At 45.8% G+C, this 22,771-nt stretch overlaps 1 protein-coding gene across 9 annotated transcripts in view; it reads right to left on the reverse strand.

Annotated features, from left to right (window-relative positions):
- Window positions 1-22,771, reverse strand: part of rreb1a (ras responsive element binding protein 1a) — a 262,748-nt gene that overhangs the window by 136,158 nt on the left and 103,819 nt on the right. The window contains exon 1 of one of the 9 annotated variants that reach the window (XM_068054450.1): window positions 14,698-14,796. The exons of 7 other annotated variants lie outside the window; for them this stretch is intronic. In XM_068054450.1, coding sequence (XP_067910551.1) covers window positions 14,698-14,737 — 40 coding nt within the window. In that variant the 5' untranslated portion in view covers window positions 14,738-14,796. Of the gene's footprint in view, window positions 1-13,925; window positions 14,021-14,697; window positions 14,797-22,771 lie in introns of those variants that run through there. One more of the 9 variants, XM_068054451.1, reaches the window with a different exon arrangement.

Raw genomic sequence — 22,771 nt, forward strand, 5'->3', positions numbered from 1 at the left:
GCAGGCTCGAAAGGCCAAATGGCCTACTCCTGCTCCTATTTTTCTATGTTCCTATGGCCTTCCCTCCATCATAAGGTCAGAAGTGAGGATGTTTGCACAATGTTCAGCACCATTCGCGACTCTTCAGATACTGAAGCAGTCCATGCCCGCATGCAGCAAGACCTGGACAACATTCAGGCTAGGGCTGATAAGTGGCAAGTAACATCTGTGTGACACAAGTTCCGGGCAATGGCCATGTCCAACAAGAGAGAATGTAACTATCTCCCCTTGATGTTCAACAGAATTACCATCACTGAATCCCCCACCATCAACATACTGGGGGTTACCACAAATCAGATTCTGAACTGGACCAGCCATATAAATACTGTGGCTACAAGAGCAGGTCAGAGGCTGGGAATTCTGCAGCGACTAACTTGCCTCCTAACTCCCCAAAGCCTGTCCACCATCTATAAAGCACAAGATGGAATACTCCTCACTTAGCTGGATGGGTGCAGCTCCAACAACACTCAGGAAAATTGACACCAACCCAGGCAAAGCAACCGGCTTGATAAGCAACCCATCCACCACCTTAAACATTCACTCCCTCTAACACCGACGCACAGTGGCAGCAATGTGTACCATCTACAAGATGCACTGCAGCAACTCACCAAGCCTCCTTTGACGGCACCTTCCAAATCCGTGACCTCTACCAGCTAGGAAGACAAGGGCAGCAGACCCATGGGAATGTCACCACCTGCAAATTCCCCTCCAAGTCACACACCATCCTCACTTGGAACTATATTCCTTCACTGTCACTGGGTCAAAATCTTGGAACTCCCTAACAGCACTGTGGGTGTACCTACCCCACCTGGACTGCAGCGGTTCAAGAAGGCGGCTCACCACCACCTTCTCAAGGGCAATTGGGGATGGGCAATAAATACTGGCCTGGCCAGCGATGCTCACATCCCATGAACAAATGTGAAAAAAACACACTTCAATGATTTAAAAATAAAAACTAACTTGGCTGAAAAGGTGATGTGTATGAAGCAGGACACTGAAGATAGCGTTTTCAGGTTAATATTGACTGACAGTCTCTAGTCTGGGATTTGCTATCGATTATATGCTTATTTATTATTTACTCCTCCTTCACCTTTCTCCATAGATGTTGACAGGTCTAACACAGACGGTGCTGGATCTCTCAATGATTACTGCCGTGCTAACAAAAGGAACTTCGCTGCAAGATCATTAGCAAATAGAAAATTGATTGCAAAAGGTTGCAGAATTCAACCAAGTCTATAATTCCCCTAGAAACTGATCATGTAAAAAAATCGCATTCATATTCAGCAGTAAAATCCTAAATTTGGGAATCTTGGTGTAATTTGGTTAAAGTAACTAACATCTCCATTACTACTACTCTACTGCCTATTTTATCTCCAAAACCTGGTAATTACACTGCAGTGAGAGCTCAAATAAAGCCACGTAACATGTTCACATTAACTAACGTCTTCCGCATGCCAGAAGAGCAATGACTGGACTTGAAGAGCATAAGAACAGCAAGAACCACAAGAACAGCAGTCCGGCATGTCTCAGACCATTCCTGTGAGCTAAATAAAGTTTAACGTAGCTGCCATTTTACTTACCTCCTTTAGGAACAAGCATGAAATATGTACATCTACAACTTTCAGAAACCATCTTCTCATCTTAAAACTTTGCTGCCTGAACTTTGTACAGAGTCAACATTGAAAGTAGCCTCTGATTGTTTGGGTCTGATCCAGTTCCATTCTCCGACTGATCTTGATTCTCACAACCCCTTGTCCAGCGCTCTAACTGATCTGACTAACTGATGCTGACAACCATCAATCTCAGCAGGAAAAAGTTGTGTTTTCCTGTCAAATACAAGCAAACAGGTACGTGGGGTGCAATGTTGACAGTCAGCTTAAAATGTTAATATGGGCAGTGTCCTCGGGAGGGATGAGATAAGGAAAAATAATCAGATGGAGAATTAGAGGGAAAAACACTGCAAGAAGACCACCAGCGCAAAGACACTGGGACACACTTGCAGTTACCATGGAATCACTTAAGGAAGCTCTACAATTTCAATCCACGTGTAACATGTTAACCTTACACACTGACCGATAATGAACGACTTACTTAACACTTAAGAGTCTTCATACACAATGGACATTTAATAAACCTATACAATGCTCCTAATTATTCTTTATTCAGTCTATTGGATATAAGGTTAAAATCGTCCTGCCAGTGTGTGCATGAGAAAGTGAATATTCCAACAGAACATGAGGGACTGGTTCAAGTGTTAGTTCGAAGTGATTTTATTTTCAGTAAATGTCTAAATTTGCAGTACCCCCGATATGGATTCACCTTAAGCACCCTACATAAAGGACAAAATATGTACACGAGTTATATAGCACTGGAGAAACAGTTCAGGACAGTGTGAATCGAATCACATGGCCACACTGAGCAAAAGAGAAATGGAAAACAACAAAGGGGCTGTTTGTTTGCTAATGAGAAGCTTCATCCCCATTTTAACAATTTATCTCATCTATATTTAGACTTGATGTAAAAATATTTAATAAAATATGAAGCCTTTTTTGATAGGATGTGTGCAACTTCACGAAAATCTCCCGAGAATATTCCGTTATTCTGCAGGAAGTGAAATAGCTGCAGTTACTCAGTGCTCAGTCTAAATGACAGCTGCCATTAAATAAATATTTAGTCAGAATAAACTCATTTAGCTAGTCAGACCCAGTCTCCCTGGTCAATTTGACTAGACAGAATTCCAGAAACTGACTTTAGATTCCCTGTTGCATTGAATTCACACATCAGGAGGGGCCGATGGTTTCCATCGACCCTCCCCTCTTCGCAACTAACCCCCGCCCCCACCACACACCGAGAGGAAATTCCAGCCTTTTGCTGACGATTAAAAGAAAGCCATTTCTTAAAAGTGTGTTTTATTTTTTATCATAAGATGTGGGCGTCACTGGCAAAGCCAGCATTAGTTACCCAACCCTAATTGCCCTTGACAACTGAGTGGCTTGCTAGGCCATTTCAGAGGGTAGTTAAGAGTCAACCACATTGCTGTGGGTCTGGAGTCACATGTAGGCCAGACCAGGTAAAGACGGCAGATTTCCTTCCCTTAAGAGCATGAGTGAACCAGATGGGTTTTTACAATAATCGATTTCACGGAACCATTATTGAGACGAGCTTTCAATTCCAGATTTTTATTAACTAATTGAATTTATTAATTGAATTTAAATTCCACCAGCTGCCGTGGTGGGATTTGAACCCATGTCTCCAGGGCATTAGCCTCGGCCTTTAGATTACTAGCTCAGTGACATTATCACTATGCCACCATCATCCCCTAACCTTTGACCTAATCTTTGGCGGTCCCGTTAGGGGGCCCACTTCTGCCTTTCTGGAAGGTGGGATACGTCATTCATTGGGCATGCCAAACCAATGCCAGCCGAGGGTGTCCTTCCCCCCAACCCCTGGGCCTGCTTCCTCTGACATAGGGGACCTTATTTGGGATGGATGGAGGTTCGAATGCAAACAAGATCCCTGAAAATTCCCAGTAATGCCTGGGAGCTGGGATGGGGGCCCATCTTTCAGGCCTGTGCGGTCCTCCAATTGGAGTTGCTGCGGGAAATTACCGAAAAACCCAGCCAATTGCAGAACCTCGCTGTCGAGATGACCGTGACTTCCAGGGAGTACTGGATGGAAATTAGGTCCCATGGAACTGTCCGCTGACAAGCAGTCAACGCCTTCTGGGGAGAAGGGGAGAAATACATTGACAGGAGGTTAAAAAAAGAGAGGAAATATAAACTGCTTCCCTCCTCAGACCCTGTACCAAATCTTGGCATGTCTGCGATAATATGCAAGACATAAGAAGTGAAAGCTTTAAATGTTAACATTTGTCACAGTTGTACAAATGGTCCAAAGTACAAATTCTGCTTTTGGAACTAATACCAGTGCACATTCTGTCCAGTGTAACAATGATCATTCTAAGACCGCTCCTGAGTGTTTCTGCTACACCACACTACCAAAGAAATCTTTGTCCCAACCCTGCTTATTCCTACAAGCAGCACTTGTCACATTTTACCTTCCACAATCATCATTGTACATTGTCACTTTGACACTCTCCTCAGGCACACAACTAGACCCCTCCTTTCTAATGACTGTGGGAAAGAATCACATGTACATCATTATGCGTAACAACCCACAACAGTTGAGGCAGACTAGAATCTACAGGAACTACATTTAAATTATGATGGTGTTTGCTGGTAAAGCAGTGTTTAACAAAGCTTAACTGATAGCATGAAATTCTCCTTTCTGGTAACTGTAAAGGCTCTTTGGAAAAATAGTCTGTGGGCAGCCTCACCATAAGCCCGAGTGGATGTGCACAAAACGTAATTGCACGGTGACTGCTACAGTTGAGAGTAGTCTTCTGATCTTGCAACACATTGTCGGAGGGAGTTTTATTCTGCATTCAACTGCCAATATACCTGACTGTGAATACTTGACACTGATGATGGTGTTTAAAATGGAATATGTTCCATTCCCCAGCACTTGAACATACCTTATCGAGTATTATTTTCTTTTAAGAAGCGAATAAATGCTGATCGAGCCGCAGCACTAATTCTCCAGCATTTAAATCTGTGACAGGTTGACAGCATTGAGATACTAACGTCCCTTGTAGCAGAAACCTACAAAAATGCTGGTTAGTTGCTTTAATCCATATTGAGGAGACAAAACCCTTTGTATTCACAGCAAAACCTGAAATGCAACTTCAGAAGAGGTGCCAGAGTTCAGCACCTTGAATTTCAGTGCTGGCTGAACACTGCAGAGTGACGACAGAGAAACACAAGGGGTTTAGTGTCAAGTCACTTTCCTGTACAGGCTCTGTTTCAACTATCCCGGCTGCATTGAAAACCCAGGAAAGCTGCTCAAGCCTCACCTCCAGAAAAACTGCCAATTAAGAAAAGATTACTTACACCCTGCCCCTGACCTGTGTGTGTTAAGACTGTGTGGTGGAATATGAGGAAAACTTGCTCTCCTCTCGCCTTCCTTTTATTCCTATAATGTACTTCTTAGCTTTAACCATTCACCACCAAACCCCAGCCCCCAGACAGAGAGACTGCATGCATTGAAATCTGCATGAAACATTGATGCCCAACTCCCCAGCTGATGCCAGAAGCAGCACTGGGCATAGAATCACAGAATCGTTAGAGTGCAGAAGGAGGCCATTCGGCCCATCGTGTCCGCATGAGACACCGACTTACAGTCACAGTCAAACAGCATCGACAGCAGGAGGTTACAGACAGAGAGCAAAGCAGCCCTCAAAATTAATGGATCAAAGTTCTACAGCCCGCAAATGGCAGCAGGCAATCAAGCAACTAACGGGAGGGGGAGGGTCCATGAACACCCCACCCCCATCGTCAGCCATGGTGGGGTGCGGCACTCGAGTGCTAGACACAAGGCTGAAAAGGGTTGCCAGTGTCTTCAGCCAGAAGTGGCGAGTCGCTGATCCGACGTGGCCTCCTTCTGAGGTCCCCACCAATTTCAGACGCCAGCCAATTCAGTTCATTCAACGTGATATTAAACAGGGCTTGAGTTCACTAAACACAGGGCAGCTATGGGCCCAGACAACATCTCAGCTGTAAAGCTGAAAGCCTGCATAGTAAAACTAGTCGGTCCCTAGCCGAGCTATTCCAGTACAGCTAGGACACTGGCGCCTACCCAACAATGCAGAAAGTTGGCCATGTATGTCCTGTCTATAAAAAGCAGGACATCGCTAACTCAGCCAATGACTGAGCTATCATTCTCTTACCAATCATCAGCAAAGTGACTGAAGAAGTCACCAAGGCTGCCATCAAATGTCACCCACTCACCAATGACCAGCGCGCTGACATTCAGTTTGGGGTCCAGCAGAACCACATGGCTCCAGACCCCGTCGTAGCCTTGATCCAGTTGTGGGCACAAGATCTGAATACTACGGGAGAGTTGAGGACAATTACCCTCAACATCAAGGCTGCATTTGGCTGATTATGGCACCAAGAAGCTCCAGTAGAACTGAGGTTAATGAGGTCAACAGGGAAACTCTCCAGTGACTGGAAGCATATCCGACATAGGAAGATTATCACAGTGCCAGAGGCACAGTCTTGGAACGTCACTGTTGGAGTTCCTCAGGGCAGCAAATTCAGCCCAACCATCAACAATCTTCTCTTCTTCACAAAGGTCACGAGTGGGGTGCTCGCTGACAATTCAACAGTGTTCAGCTCTATTCATAATGCTTCAATAATTATGCAGGCTAAGGCAGCCTACAGCAGGCCCTGGATAACATCAAGGCACAGGCTGCAGAATGGCAGGTAACATTTGCGCCTCACAAATGCCAGGCAATAACCTTCTCCAACAAGAAAAGGCTGACTATCCACTTCCCTTTGACCTTTAGTGGCACTACCACTGCTGAGTCCCAGCATCTTCAACATCGTAGGTCACCAATGACTAGAGGCTCGACTGCACCAGCCATATCATGATTGCGAGAGAGGTCGGACACCATGTGCTGATTGCTTCAATTCCTGACTCCTTAGTGCCACTCTGCCATTGATAAGGTTTAGGTTGGTCAGGTTAGGAGCATGATGGAATACCCACCATATAACTGGATGGTAGGTGCAGGAACACTCATGAAGCTCAACGGCATCCAGGACAAAGCAGCCGGCCTGATTGACACCCCTGCCCCTGGAGTCAATATCCACTCAATGGATGCAGTTCAGCAACTCAACCAACCTCCCTTCCATAGCACCTCCACCACGGAGAAGCTCAAAGATCACCAACATAAAAGGATCACCATCTGTTCTCAGGTCGACTCCAAGTTACACACCATTCTGTCCTGGACACAGAAGAGTGTTCCTTCATGGTTGCTGGGATTTGCTAACACCATTGTAGAAGCCCCATCACCACAAGTACTACAATGGCTCTTTTTATTTAAATTTGTTCATTCATGGGATGTGAGCATCATTGGCGAGGCCAGCATTTGTTGCCCATCCCCAATTGCCCTGGAGGGCTAACTCCCCTGTTCATCTTCAAAATAGTGCCATGGGACCTTTTACATCCACCCGAGACAGCAGTCAGGTTTAATGTTGCAACCGAAAGATGGCACCTCCAACAGTTCAGCATTCCCTCAGTACTGCACTGGAGTGTCAGCCTGGAACTATATTCACCAGTCTCTGGAGTGGGGCTTGATTCAAAAGCGAGAGTGTTAGCCATGGGGCCACACCTGAGAGAGAGCTTACAAGAGCAACAAGCCTGGGCTATTGTTCCTTCTTTATATTCCAGATCAGTGGGTAAGGACCATGAACAAGATCAGGCTCAGTGACGTCACGCTCTGTAGTGACATTCACTCTCTAGACGCATCGATGAAGAGGTGCCAGTGGGCTCCTGGCACCCAGGAAACTATACCCCACCCCAGCATGAGTCAGCCTTCAGGCCAGGACTGGAAGAAGCAAGAGAAAATGCTGTCTGAACTCCCAGATGGCAGAGCTCCTATCACAGACGGCTTGAAAAGATTATTTAAAATAGGGAGCGTCATGGCCATCAGAAACAAACACAGTCAGAATGTCAGAGAAAGCTCCAGTGCTCTCAGCCTCGACTAGGTTTGCACAAGAGGCATGTAGGTAGAAGCGAACGAGAAGCAGAACTGTGTGTGGAGCTGCTGTCTCTGAGCAAGGCTGCCCTTGGCAGGATAACGTGCTGTGCAACACTATCCTGATGCTGCAGCAGAACCAGCGTTTAACTTGCCTGTGGCAGCCAATACCACCCAGCTGTACTGCAGACAAGGGCCTTGTATCAACAGACTGTTGTTTCACAGCACAACAGAGAGTCACAGTGAACAGGCTGTCAATCCAAGATAAAGGGCCAACTGTCACCTTTGAATACATGTCAAAATTGAATCCAGCAAACTGAAAATTTGTACTTTTGTCTTTCCTTCTCAGTATCTGTGGTGATGTGACAAGATGGCCTCTGCGGTTAGGTTTTTTTTTTTAAAAATCGCTCATGGGATGTGGGCATCGCTGGCCAGGCCAGCATTTATTGCCCATCCCCTAATCGCCCTTGAGAAGGTGGTGGTGAGCTGCCTTCTAGAAGCGCTGCAGTCCTTGGGGTGTAGATACACCAACAGAGCTTTTAGGGAGGGAGTTTCAGGATTTTGACCCAATGGCAGTGAAGGAACGGCGATATAGTTCCAAGTCAGGATGGTGTGCGTCTTGGAGGGGAACTTGCAGGAAGTGTTCCCATGCATCTGCTTTCCTCGTCCTTCTAGGTGGTGGGGGTCGCGGGTTTGGAAGGTGCTGTCTCAAGAGCATTGGTGCGTTGCTGCAGTGCATCTTGTAGATGGTACACACTGCTGCAGCTGTGCCCCGGCGGTGCAGGCAGTGAATGTTTAAGGTGATGGATGGGATGCCAATCAAGCGGGCTGCTTTGTCCTGGATGGTGTCGAGCTTCTTGAGTGTTGTTGGAGCTGCATCCATCCAGGCAAGTAATCCATCACACTCCTGACTGCACACCATGAGGGAGAGGTGGAATAAAAACCACATACTACATACACCAATTTCCTCTGGTGTTCTCCCAATCCCAACTCCTGGTTGGTTTGCGCCAATCTTCCACAAAGTTATGACCGTTTATTCAGAGAACCCAAAACATTGAATTTTGAGCATAAAATGTAAGCTGACACTCCAGTGCAGTGCTGAGGGAGTGCTGCACTGCTGGAGGTGCCGTCTTTGGGATGCGAAGTTAAACTGAGGCCTCGTCTGCCCTCTCAGACGAGTGTAAAAGATCCCATGGCACTATTTTGAAGAAGAGCAGGGGAGTTCTCACCGGTGTCCTGACCAATATTTATCCCTCAATCAACATCACAAAAAACAGATTATCTGGTCATTATCACATTGCTGTTTGTGGGAGCTTGCTGTGCACAAATTGGCTATTGTGCTTTCTATATTACAACAGAGACTGCATTTCAAATGTACCTCACTGGCTGTAAAGCACTTTGGGACATCCTCAGGTCGTGAAAGGCGCTACTGAAATGTAAGTATTTCTTTTTCAATGAACAGCCACACACACACTTTTAGCATCAGCCGTGTATGAGTGAGCACCAATGGGAACCATGCCCATCTTCCTCTGCTTACCCCAGGCACTGAGGTCAGATACACCGCACCTCCCACTGACAACGCCAGGCTCAGCCAGTACCTTCCTGGCCTTCACAGGTCAGCTACTGGCTGGATATATTGACTCAGACATTGGAGGAGCTGAGGTTCCCCTTTATAATCTCTTGTTAACTGAGTGTGTCGTTCGTCATTCCCTGAAGTGCTTGGCAGTTTTATGCATCAATTCAAACTATTATCAGATCAGTGGGGAAGATAAATAAATTCCTCATAAATTCATTTACAAAGAGAGTGTTCTCAACGACACCACACAATGTACTGGGAGGAGATTTTGCCTGCAATCTTTCAGCTGCCATTATGTCAGAGAAGACATTAAAAAGTTATTCTGCAGAACAGCTGCAACAGTGCTGACCCAATACAAATCTGCTCGGCCCCAACAATAAATGGACAGTAAACGTTCAATGCTTTACCTGCGTCTGCATTGCCAAGAATGGTGTGCTCCAACAGGAGGTGATAACAACACAAATAGTCAAGTGGGAGAGACAGTGTTGAGAATAATCTACGAAAGGAATGTCTTCAGAGCAGATGGATGGGTGTCACACCGAAATAAACCCTTCAGCATTTAAAATATCCAGTGATGGTTGCTGGAGGCAACCTTCAACAAGAATGGGCGGCACAGTGGCGCAGTGGTTAGCACTGCAGCCTCACAGCTCCAGCGACCCGGGTTCAATTCTGGGTACTGCCTGTGTGGAGTTTGCAAGTTCTCCCTGTGTCTGCGTGGGTTTCCTCCCGGTGCTCCGGTTTCCTCCCACATGCCAAAGACTTGCAGGTTGATAGGTAAATTGGCCATTAGCAATTGCCCCTAGTATAGGTAGGTGGTAGGGAAATATAGGGACAGGTGGGGATGTGGTAAGAATATGGAACTATTGTAGGATTAGTATAAATGGGTGGTTGATGGTCGGCACAGACTCGGTGGGCCGAAGGGCCTGTTTCAGTGCTGTATCTCTAAACTAAACTAAACTAAATAGCTGAAGCGTTCTAAAGGAGTGCGATAATAACAGAATATTCTAGGTACAGTCACTTAAGGAATACCTCCAAAAGGGTAGCTGGAATACTTGAGAGCTACATGTTAGAATTTAAACATAACATCGAAATGATTGTGTTTGTGTGTGTGGGGGGGAGTGCAGGTGGGGGCTGCATGGAACAAGGTTTAAAGCCAATGAACAAGCTAATAAACCAGTGCACATGTTTTGCCTTTCGAGCATCCCCGATATTAATCGCTCCACCCTTGGTGGCTGTATCTCCAGCTGCCTGGGCCCTAAGCTCTGGAATTCCCTCCCTAAACCCCTCCGCCTCTCTTTCCACCTTTCAGACTTTCCTTAAAATCTCGCTCATTGTCCTAGCTTCTGGCCGACTGCCCTAATACGTGGTTTGCTTTACAACTATGAAGGGCCATGTTCAGTTCTGTCAAAGGTGCTACATAAATATAAGTTGTTGTTGTAAAAAAACAGAAGCTCGCCCAGAAATCAACAGGAACAGGAAAGTTTAAACGGTTATGCAGAGGAGAAGGTATGAGCCTTGAACACTTCCACCTGAGGTAATGACAGAAATTTAAAAAAGGGAAAACATAGCCAGCTGCTGAGTTTAATATCTGAACCTTTAGCCTTCCCCTTAAGGATGATACAGGGACCTCCTGTAGACCTGATCCAAAAGCCAGTTACTTATTTATTTATTTAGAGATACAGCACTGAAACAGGCCCTTCAGCCCATCGAGTCTGTGCTGACCATCAACCACCCATTTATACTAATCCCATATTCCTACCACATCCCCACCTGTCCCCATATTCCCGTGTCCACCTACCTATACTAGGAGCAATTTACAATGGCCAATTTACCTATCAACCTGCAAGTCTTTGGCTGTGGGAGGAAACCGGAGCACCCGGCGAAAACCCACGCGGTCACAGGGAGAACTTGCAAACTCCGCACAGGCAGTACCCAGAATTGAACCCGGGTCGCTGGAGCTGTGAGGCTGCGGTGCCTCTCACTGCGACACCACTATAAAATCTAGATCATCAAGTACATATACATTGACTGCTCGATTTTAACAGTCCCATTTCAGCAAAATGCTGAACAACGCTCCTTTGTGCTATTACACTTGCACCTTGTGTCAGTACCTATTATTCACACTTGGGCTTTGGACAGGCTATTCGACTGCAGGAGCCGTTACTATCAAATCTGATCAATACCACGTCTGGCATCTGGCACACATGCAAGACTCACTGGATAATGATCAGGAGGATGACCCTTGGCCAATTCTCGGTCTGTAACTTGGCGAACCAAGACCAAATCGCAGTGGCAATTGGCAACCTGTGCCAATATTCAGCAAAAACCACTGATCCAAACTGGCTTGTACCATTCAGCCATTTACTAGAAAAGATCACTAAGCTACCAGCCTTTCAAAATAAAACCTGACGATGTCACTATGCCACATTTATAAAAAATAGACATCCGTTGAGATGTGCATCCAATTTAACATAAGGGGCATAGCTATGCTGATAAATGGCTACTTCCAGACCTCTGGTAACCAAGGTGATATAATGACAATGGTGCCACTGTGGAATGAATGATGCTTCTGCTAACAAATTGGCCACGGCAACAGGTAAGAGCATCAGTAGCAACACAAACATTTCCAGACAGACATTACTTGCCACTCTTGAGCAACAAAACCACAACATTACCTCTTTAAGATCAGCTTGCTGAATGGATTTAAACAAATTAAAACAGGAAAGTGACGGGTGCGGCAGAGAGGGGAAGAGATTAGTAAGAAAAAAGCTGTGGGGTTGCTGACAACAATAACAACAACTTGCATTTATATAGCACCTGCTAACGTAGTAAAACATCCCAAGGCGCATTATCAGACAAAATCTGACACCGAGCCGCATAAGATGATATTAAGGGCAGATGACCAAACGCTTGGTCAAAGAGATAGGTTTTAAGGAGCACCGTGAAGGAGGAAAGAGAGATAGAGAGAATTCCAGAACTTGTGGCCTAGGTAGCTGAAGGCACAGCCACAACTGGTGGAGTGATTGTAATGGAGAATCAGCAAGTGGGCAGATTTGAAGGAGTGCAGATATTTGAGGATTGTGGGGCTAGAGGAGATTACAGAGATAGGGAGGGGCATGGCCATGGAGGCCTTTGTAAACAAGGATTAGAACTTTTAAACTGAGGCGTTGCTTGGCCAGGAGCCAATATCGGTCAGCGAGCACAGGCATGATGTGTAATTGGGACTTGCTGCGGGTTAGAACATGGGCAGCAGAGTTTTGGATGACCTCAAGTTTATGGAGGGCCAAGGGGCAGAATGTAGCTGAGAAATAGGAAGGAGCCAAGGATAGATTCTTGGGGGACACCAGAGGTAATGATGTGGGGGCAGGAAGGGAAGCCAAGGCGAGTGATACTCTGGGCTATGATGAGGGAGATAAGAATGCAACCAGATGAGAGTAGTCCCACCCAGCTGGACGACAGTGGAGAGGGGCTGGAGGAGGATGGTGTGGTCAAACCCTGATTGGAGGGATTCAGACATGGAGTTCTGGGAAAGTTGGACACGGTTTTGGGAGGCGACAGTGTTTTCAAGGACTTTGGAGAGGAAAGGGAGGTTGGAGATGTGGCAGTAGCTGGCAAGAACAGAAGGGTCAGAGGTTTTTTTTTGAGGAGAGGGGTGATGATGGCAGATTTAAAGGAGAGAGGGACAACACCTGGAGAGAGAGAACTGCAAACAATATTGGCTAACATGAGGACCTGGAGGGAACTTTGGGTGGTCAGCAGCTTAGTGGCAATGAGGGAGCAGGAGGTGGAGAAGGTATGAGGGGAGACAGGAGAGAAACTAGAGAGAGATGAGAGTTCAGGGCTAGGGCAGGGGGGAGTTTTAAAGGAAGTTTGGCCCGGTGGGCTAGTGGAAGGGAGGGGCACAGCAGAGGCAGCTGATCAGATGGTCTTGACCTTAGTGACGAAGAAGTCCACGAGCTCCTCGTACCTATTGTTGGAGGAGAGTGGAGGAGACAGGGGAGAGGGGTTTAAGAAGACTGGTGATCTGAAAGATCCATTTCCTTGGGTTGTTGCACTAATCAGAGAGCACCTGTGTTTTGTGCCTGTTGCTTTCAAATGATAAATATATTTTAAAAAAACAACTAAACTTCACTGGTTTTGTCGTTCCATTCCCCCCCAAAACTCACCAATTCTCTCCTCCTCCTTTACGACTTTAATTTATGGTGATTTCATTCTCTGGGCACCAATGCTCTTACAGTAACTCACAATCAGAGCTAACTGCGAGAGCTTCCTCACTCCATGCACGTCCAGTGAAGCGGGATTCCGAGACGGCTTTCCCTTCCTAAGTCAGGGACGCCAGTGGTAGCATCCCACCCTGTGCCTGGGCCGAGAAGTGCTAACTCAGGAGTTAGGAGCAGATTCCAGGGCCTTCCTCTTTTGAATGGCTGCTGACTGCAGCTATGCCACCAGCGTCCCTGAACGCGGGTTCTTTCAATTATATGAATGACCTTTCTATTTGAACTACTGTACTCTCAGATGATTCATGTTCATTTGGTTAATCAATTTTGTGCTCCCTTATTGTACTGCCTAGTTTACCAGGATCGCCTTCTCCCCTGTTCCTGCCCACTATTATGGCTAAACAATGTAATAGCCGAATCCCAGCCTTCGTACGGCCTTGTTTACATTACAGGTATAAGAATGGTACAGAGGAAGTAGGAGCTTAGCCCGACTTACCTGCAAGCAGGCGAAGGGTTGTCATGGCAACTCGCTATGCTGTGAATAGGTGAGAATACAGGAGCAGCAACCAAGACGTGAGTTGCAGCTTTGTAATAGGAGGAGGTTTACCTCTGATGGTTTAGTTCCTTTTGAAAAAGAATTGAATTTACTTTGAGGATGCTAGTGAGAGATTAAAATGCACAACGGAATGGAATTTGGATTAGTTAACTTTACAGAACAGTATTCTGTATCGGTGGTTATGAAGGACCGTACTTCCGTAAAAAATAAATACAATTCTGAAAATGCTTGCGCTTTGTGTGTTTTAGGCTCCAGTCGTTGGGTGCTGGGCTCTCACTGGCAGTTCACAAGACCAAACCACATCCTCAGTTTTCCTTCAAGCTTGCTATCCAACTATCAGCAGTCCTTGGGCCTGCGCAGTAAAGAAATGTGCAGCTGACACTGCAAATAGAGAAAGGACCTGACCTTTGACATTGTGATGGCAACTGTAACCCACCTTTTCTGGGACTCAGCATAGCGGCTGTTGGATCTTTCTTTACCAAGTGAAAATATGCAGGTAACTTCCCTCCCTTGTAGCAATGGGAGCTGTGTCTCTATATGCCTTCTACAAATGAGGCAGGGACAGCAGGCAAAAATCAGCAGGAGAACGGGCACACAGAAGGTGTGGGTTTACAGGCTTGATGTCCCTTTCCTGGGATCGCTCAGCAAATATAAAAGCATTCTGTGTAAAGAGGCCGAGAAGAAACACACGAACCAGTAGAACCAGTCCTACCCCTATCTCCTGTTGGGCCATTGCAGAGGCTTTCTGTCATCCAACTTTAACATGTTCAGCAGTACAGCTTTCTGGAAATTCATGCTGCAGACATGTGCAGCTAGTTCAAAAGGCGAGGTTCCTATTTTTCGCAATTGCATAGCCCAGGATTACTGCTTATGTAGCACACGACGTCACAGGCAAAATCCGCAGCTATTAATTAAAGTGACCACTGTCTCCTTTAAGAATCCATTTGTAGCATGCTGTAGTTTGAACCAAATGAGGTATTATTCCTCCTTCGTACTCTGCTCATTACCAATACAGTATAACTTTTTTTTTGGAATAGCAGTTTGCACACAAGGTCACCGAGTTTGGCGGCGTGACCCCTGAACTGTGCAGGATATGAACCTGCATCAAGCATGCTGCTCATGTCTGCAGTTCATTCAGTGAGGATATCCTGCATGGGCATCTGAAAAAAAAAAACTACTTGAAAATTCAACACACAAATCCTGTTCCAAAACTCTTGCACTTCAAAAAAAAAATCCAACACAGGTAAATGTACAAAGTTTTTCTATACTCACAATTGGCTGACTGACCAACTTCATATTCTGCTCACAATTCAAATGACATAGCCAATATAGTCATGCAGATAAAGATTCCACTAACACACGGCAATGCCAACATTTAGTGGACCATTTCTTGTTTTTTGGGGGGCTGATTGGGGGCATGGAGGAAAGGTCAAGGAGACTGAATTGATCTATGATTGGCAGATGGTCCATGTACTCTAACTTATTGATATCGAGATGCTGTTTGTGAATGGCCAACAGCTCAGGCTAAAGACCAGAAGAACCTCACCTCCAGAAGAACACAAGGCAAGTAGAGTAACAGGCATCAACATCTTCACATTCAGTTCATTTCTTTCCACGTCCGACAAGAGCTACACAACCCAGTAAGCAGCATTAGTACAAAGTCCTAATCCTCTATGTGCCTGCCACAAATGACACACTCGATGTTACAGGCCCTTTTAACACTTTTGCAGGGTTGGCTAAAGCATTTCGGCCCCAAGGGTGAATGCAAAGATTAAACCAGAGTCAAGTTCCAGATTTTGTGGAATTCTGAAAAGCAGGAAGCCTCCAGTTCCTCTGCACAGTTACTCCACTCAGCTTTAGGGGAAAATGATGGGCTTAGCGTCTCGGAGCAGTAATCCCTGTTGTTTGTGTACCTATTTTACTATACTGGTGTCAACGTGCACTCCGAAAAATTTCACCTGTGCAAAAATGCTTCAAGTGTCATCTCATTTTCCCAATTCATCGCCTCAAATTGTTCCCACCGCTGCAACCAGCAGTACCTCACTTTACTGTGACACAACTTAAAATGCTCCCTCCTGACACAATCCAAGTTTGGAAGGACCTAAACTGTGGTGCAGCTCTGCGCCTGGCATTAAAACAGCACACGGATTTTCTGGACCTCAAAATGGGAACATTTGGGGGAATGGGGAACGAAGAGAGACAGGGCTGAGGGCCCAGGTTTTGCAGGAAAGATCTTTTTGTGGTGGGTACCATCATACTTTTTTCAGGCAAATAGCCTGAACAGCTCAGTTGTCATTCAAAGATCTGTGGATGCACGACATACTAATGATACACATGGTGGAACAAGTATTACAGATAGCTTTCGAGATATTTCACAACAAAATGTGCCAAGGTAATTCTCAGGAGCGTTGACCAAGTTTTCACAATTTTTTGACACCTTTGTATAACAAGATGATTCCTTTACTCAAGTTTTTAAAATTCTCATCGTTAGTTTTAAATTGCTCCATGGCCATGCTTCTCCAGATCTCTATGACCTCCTCCAGCCCGACAACCGTGAGACCTCTGCGCTCCTCTAATTCTGACCTGTTGCGCGGCCTGTTTGAATCGCTCCACGATTGGTATCCATGCCTTCCTTCAGCGGCCTGGGCCCTTAGCTCCGGAATTCTCCCTCTAAACCTCTCAGTATCCCTCCCTCTCCTCCTTTACGTGGCTCCTTAAAACCTACCTCTGCGATCAAGCTTTTGATCACCTGACCTAATACCTCCTTATGTGACTCGGCATCATATTTTGTTTGATAATCACTCCTGTGAAGCGCTGTATAAATGCAAGTTGTTACTGAGTGCAACCGAAACCTCAATCTACATTCCATAATGGTGCAGCATCTGTTGACTAAAAGGTGCTTGCTTTTCCAAGTTTGAGGATGTATAAGTGTTGCAAGTCTGTGGACACATATTGGCCCAAGTATACATCTTTGAAACGGATCACTGACCTTTTCTGCACACTAATGACCAATTATTATTACTAGTACTTCCTAACTTCTCTCCTGAATGGCCTGGCTGTGATTTTAAGGATTATGCCCCCTTTGTCCTAGACTGCGCCAACAGCGGCAAATGCTGCTTACTATCTACCCTATCAAGTCCTTTCAAAATCCTGAAAATCTCAAACAGATCACCTCCAGGATTTGATCCCCAGACCCTGCTGAGTCAGTCAATTTTATCCTGGACGCACAACAATTAGACTCAGCCACTGTGAGCTTGGAAGCCGAGAGTGCAAACCTGCCAGATGCTCCTGTTTGTAATCACCAAGTGGCTCCTTCTAGAATGTGCATGCCTTCGACTTTGGTTAAAGATTGGCCGGGATATCGTCTTTCCTTTAATGGACAACAGTAGTTCTCACTCATTGGAGGGAACAAGGCAGGAGGGGAGGACGCAGTTGTTATGGAGCAGGGGATTTACCCACTCCCCAATCTGGCTGACTGCTATTAAACTGCAGGCAGTAAGGCCACTCGCCTGAAGCTGGAGGGATACTCCAATGACGGCTGCTATCTTAGCTTGAGGCCAGAGCAGGGGGAGAAGTGATGCCTACCGCACAGACCCACCAGCCAAAACTGCCGGGAACGGGAGGCGAGGCCAGTGGAGCCCCAGCAAGGAAAGTTTAAAATTTATTTTGGAGTTTTCCTAAGGGGCAGGAGTGGTCATTCGGGCTCTATGAGGAAATACGGGCCTAAGCCTGCCACTAGGCTTCCTCCTTCCCCTCCTGGAACACCTTGTGGCAGGGATGGCAGCCTGGATTTTAAAAGGCGGGGAAACATTTCCCAAACTGTTTGGTCGGGAAGTTGCCAAGTGGCGTGTTAATGAGGCCCGGAAGTTCAAATCGCTGTGCCGCAATCCTAGCCTGGAGTTAGACACCGAGCTCTGTGTGTGTGGGTGTGTGTGGGGGGGTGTGTGTGTGTGTGTGTGTGTGTGTGTGTGTGTGTGTGGGTGTGTGGGTGTGGGTGTGGGTGTGTGTGGGTGTGGGTGTGGGTGTGTGTGTGTGTGTATGTGTGTGTGTGGGTGTGTGTGTGTGTGTGTGGGTGTGTGTGTGTGTGTGTGTGTGTGGGGGGGGTGTGTGTGGGTGTGTGTGGGTGTGTGTGTGTGTGGGTGTGTGTGTGTGTGGGTGTGTGTGTGTGGGTGTGTGGGTGTGTGGGTGTGTGTGTGTGTGTGTGCATGCACAATAGCAAGCCATTGTTTTTCATTCTGACAACTGATGGATCGAGCACAATGTACATCTTTCAATCAAAGATTATGCAAACTTATTCACAGCCACAATATCCATGCATCCTTATGAGCTCAGGATGCAGATTCCAAACAGCAAGAATCATAATAGCAAAAATCAAAACAACAGATCCGTATCCCAGGAAGCACCAACATCTTGAGGAACAGGGGAGAGGAAATGGGAGGAAAAAGCATTTTACAGTTATGATGTATTTACAGCACAGAAACAGGCCATTCGGCCCAACAGGTCCAGGCTAGTATCTATGCTCCACGAGTCTCCTCCCACCCCTCTTCGCCAAACTCCTTTAGCATATCCCTCTATGTCTCTCTCCCTTAACTGTTTATCTAACTTCCCCTTAAATCCATCAGTGCTATTCCCCTCAACTACTCCATGTGGTAGTGAGTTCCACATTCTAACCACTCCCTGGGTAAAGATGCCTCTCCTGGATTCATTATTGGATTTATTAGTTGTTTTGCTTTTTTATTTATTTGTTTTTTTCTCTTGTTTTTTCATGAATAATTGAAGGGAACAAAACTTACAGGCTATAAGAAAACAGCAGGGACTAAATGAATAGCTCCAAAGAGCCAACACAGGCACAAAGGGCCAAATGGCCTCATATTTTTGCTTTATGAAGAAGAAAACTAATGCAAGCAGAAATCAGGTTTCCTTGGAAACTGTTTGCATAGAGTCATATTATTTCTTTAATGTATTAAAACAAATTACAGTTATTGTAGGGGACGCTTTGTAAAAGAGTCCAAAGATATGTTTTGATTTCTTTTTAATTAATTTCTAAAGTTGGTCTTGCATATCGGAATATATTGCTGGTGGATGTATTTCAGGCCTAGGGAGATACACTACACAAGATAGGACAAGCAATATCATCGCCAACCATTGTGTAAGAATTAACAGGTCATATTGTTGTGAGGGTTTTTTTTGAACATTTTGCAATGGTGATTCAAGTTTCTGTGTGAAATGCAATGTCTCACAAGGAGATGCTGGTAAATTCATCAAGAGAGAGGAAATAGTCATTGCGTCAGAGGGCAGGCAGTATTAGGTGCTTCGTGGCAAAGAGGCTTGAAAAAGCAGATAGACGAGGCTTATCAGCTTAGGGATGTGACAAAGATGTACCAATTAACTGTCAGGCAGACTACGGTAATTAACACTGATGAGGCCAGCTTGGAGAAACTGCAACACACCACTCCGTACGGGTGAGAGAGCTACAAGTTTGAAGGATAAAGACAACACTTATTCATCTATTTCTGCATTTTTTTGATCTATTATATGTTGTCCGCATCAGGTTCTTCTCCCTCATTGTCTGACAGATTAACCCACAGCTGGAAGAGCTACCAAGTCACCTGCTCACCATCTTCTAACTACTGACGACTCTTCAACTGGGCACATAAACATTATCACAGAAATTTACCTTTATATAGCACCTTTAACATAATAAAATGTCCCAAGGTGCTTCACAGGAGCATTATAAAATGAAGAGTGTGGCACCCAGCCACAAAAGGAGTTATTATGTCCGATGATCAAAAGCTTGGTCAAAGAGGTAGGTTTTAAGGAGTGTCTTAAAGGAGGAAAGCGAGGTGGAGAGGTTTAGGTAGGGAATTCCAGAGCTTGGGGCCTAGGCAACTGAAGGCACGGCCACCAATGATGCAGCAATTAAAATCAGGGACGCACAAGAGGCCAGAATTAGATGAGGGCAGATATCTCAGTGGGTGGTGGGGCTGGAGGAGATTACATAGGTAGGGAGGGAGCAATGCCACGGAGGGATTTGGAAACAAGGGACAAGAATTTTAAAATCAGGGTGTTGCTTGACTGGGAGCCAATGTAGATCAGCAAGCACAGGGTTGATGAGTGAACGGGACTTAGTGTGAGTTAAGACACGGGCAGCAGACTTTTGGATGACCTTAAATTTACAGAGGGTAGAATGTGGGAGACCAGCCAGGAGTGAGTTGGAATTGTCACGTCTGGAGGTAACAATGGCACGAATGAGGCTTGTTCACCTATCGACTCCATTCCCTTCACCTATGGGGTACAGCCTGGTATTCACTTAGCACTGTAGATACCCTTGACATCCTATTAGGATCCATAAACACACCATGCAGGGCAATCACTAGTCAACAACCTGATGAAATGATGTGACTGAGATTGGAGACTTGCCAGGGAGATTAACATGGAATAGTTTCCATCCAATCTTCACAATTAGAGAAAGACAAGACTAATTTGTCTTTAATTTATAGTAAATCTTGTAGTAACTATGTTGCTTTCATTAGTCATCAGAACTAAAGAATCGATGATGGCACAGGTTACAGAACCTCCAACGTCACCGTCTAACAGCAGAGCAAACAATAATAAAGACAGGCATTTGTATAGCACTGTCCAGAACCTCAATAAGAGGTGGTGTTGTGGTACTGTCACTAAACTAATGATCCAAGCTAATCCCTTGGGGATACGAGCTCAAATCCCAGTACAGCCGCTGGTGGAATTTAAATTCAATTAATTAATAAAAATCTGGAATTGAAAGATAGTCTCAGTAATGGTGCCATGAAACCATTAATTGTTGTAAAAACCCATCTAGTTCACTAATGTCCTTTAGGGAAGGAAATCTTCTGTCCTTACCTGGTCTGGCCTACATGTGACTCCAGATCCACAGCAAATGTGACTCTTAATTGCCCTCTGAAATGGCCTAGCAAGCCACTCAGTTCAAGGGCAATTAGGGAAGGGCAACAAATGTTAGTCTTACCAGCATTGCCCACATCCCATGGAAGATTTTTTTTAAACAGACCTCCCAAAATGCTCAAGAGCAAATGAAAGACTTTTGAAATGTAGTCACTGTTGTAACGGGCTGGCCAGGGTTCCCTTTAAATTTCCATTGTATTGGACAACCTACAAACTTCTCCCGACGAACTGATGGGAGTTTTGAGCGGCCTGCTTACTCCAATGTGCGATTCCAGATTGCTGCACTGGCATCGACTATTGGTACCTCACTCCAATGTGAACAGGCTGTTCCACCACGTGGGGGGGCACCACAGTGGCTGCTCTCACCAGCATCCACACGTAAACTTTTTCAGCAGGCTATCACTCTGGGTGGCAAACAGGAACAGCATCCTTGGCTTAGATTTCTCATCCCTCTGTTAGGGCCACTATACCCAACTGGAGTAGCCCTTCTACAACTCCTCCCGCCTTGCCCACACCAATCCCCACCCAGGCTGAGGACAGCCAACTCAGCACAGATCAGGGCTTAAACCTGGGACCTTCCTGATCTGTCTGGCTCAGAGGCAAAACCTTTAGCTCAAACACACTGGAGAGCACTCCAATTAAATGGGATTATACTATTAAGTGATCACAGGCCAAGGTGTAATGAACGCACAATCCGAACATGAGGGGAGGCGTGGCAAAGCAGAATTGAAGAACCAATTCCAACTCCATTACATCTCGCTGCAGGACCTGGAGACTGTGGAGTCAATCAGGGAAGCAGATGCCATTTGACACCCCTCCCCACTAATTCCCCCATTATTCTTCCCTCTTCTCTTCGAAGATGCTGGCTCCTTGCTCGGGTCCCCTTTGGTACCTCACCCCAAGTGGCAATTCTTTCCATGCTGGACAACAGGTGGCTATTCGGCAACAGGAGGCGTCAGCGCGAAGCCTTTTGTTGTCCTGGCCCAACAACTCGAGCTTGCCCACTTGTCAACTTGCCCCGTTAGCCAATAGGTTGAGGGCTCACCAGGGGATTTAACACCAGAGGAGTCCATTCAGAAAGCAAACGTGCTTTTTTTGTGTCCTTCTGTTGCGTGGGTGTGCGCGTGTGAAACACAAGGCGGAGGGTGAGCTCCACTGCAAAAGCTAATGCATGGGCCAAACACAAACAATTCTAAACTGGCGAATGCAAACAGCTGATATCCCATCATCATCAGGGTTCGAAGGGTCAGGCCTCTGGAGACCCACATTGTCTTGTGTCACAGGTGCTGCTTTCCTCTGAAAGGTTACTTATTTTGTTGAGAAGCACTAGGACCTGTGCACACGTGATTGCATGTTTCTTTTACAGCATTGCTTTCCCTACAATGCAGAAGCTTGTAAATGCAATTATCATGGAATTATAAAATGACACAGCACAGAATGAGGCCACTCGGCCAGTTGTGCCTGTGCTGGCTCTTTGGTAGCACTATCCAATCAAACACACTCGCCTCCTCTTTCCCCGGAGCCCTGTAATTCTTTCCCTTTCACATATTTACCTGTTACTAGGTCTAGCTGACCACAGAAGCCAATGGGTGAAAAATACTCATTTCAGAAATCATCAGCAATGCAAACTCTACACAATAGCCGACTTAGGTGGTAACAGTCGTTCCAGGTTCTATGTTCAAGTCCCATTCCGGGAGTCGAGCACATAATGTAGGCTGGCATTCTGGTGTGGTGATAAGGAAAAGCTGTACTGTTGGGAATACAGGACACCAGTTCCAGTCATCCAGGTAGACATTAGAGAGCACATGGTGCCATGTGAAAAGCAGGGGGCTTCTCCGATATCCTGC

The sequence above is a fragment of the Heterodontus francisci genome, chromosome 2 (assembly GCF_036365525.1).
Source record: "Heterodontus francisci isolate sHetFra1 chromosome 2, sHetFra1.hap1, whole genome shotgun sequence".
NCBI lineage: Eukaryota > Metazoa > Chordata > Chondrichthyes > Heterodontiformes > Heterodontidae > Heterodontus > Heterodontus francisci.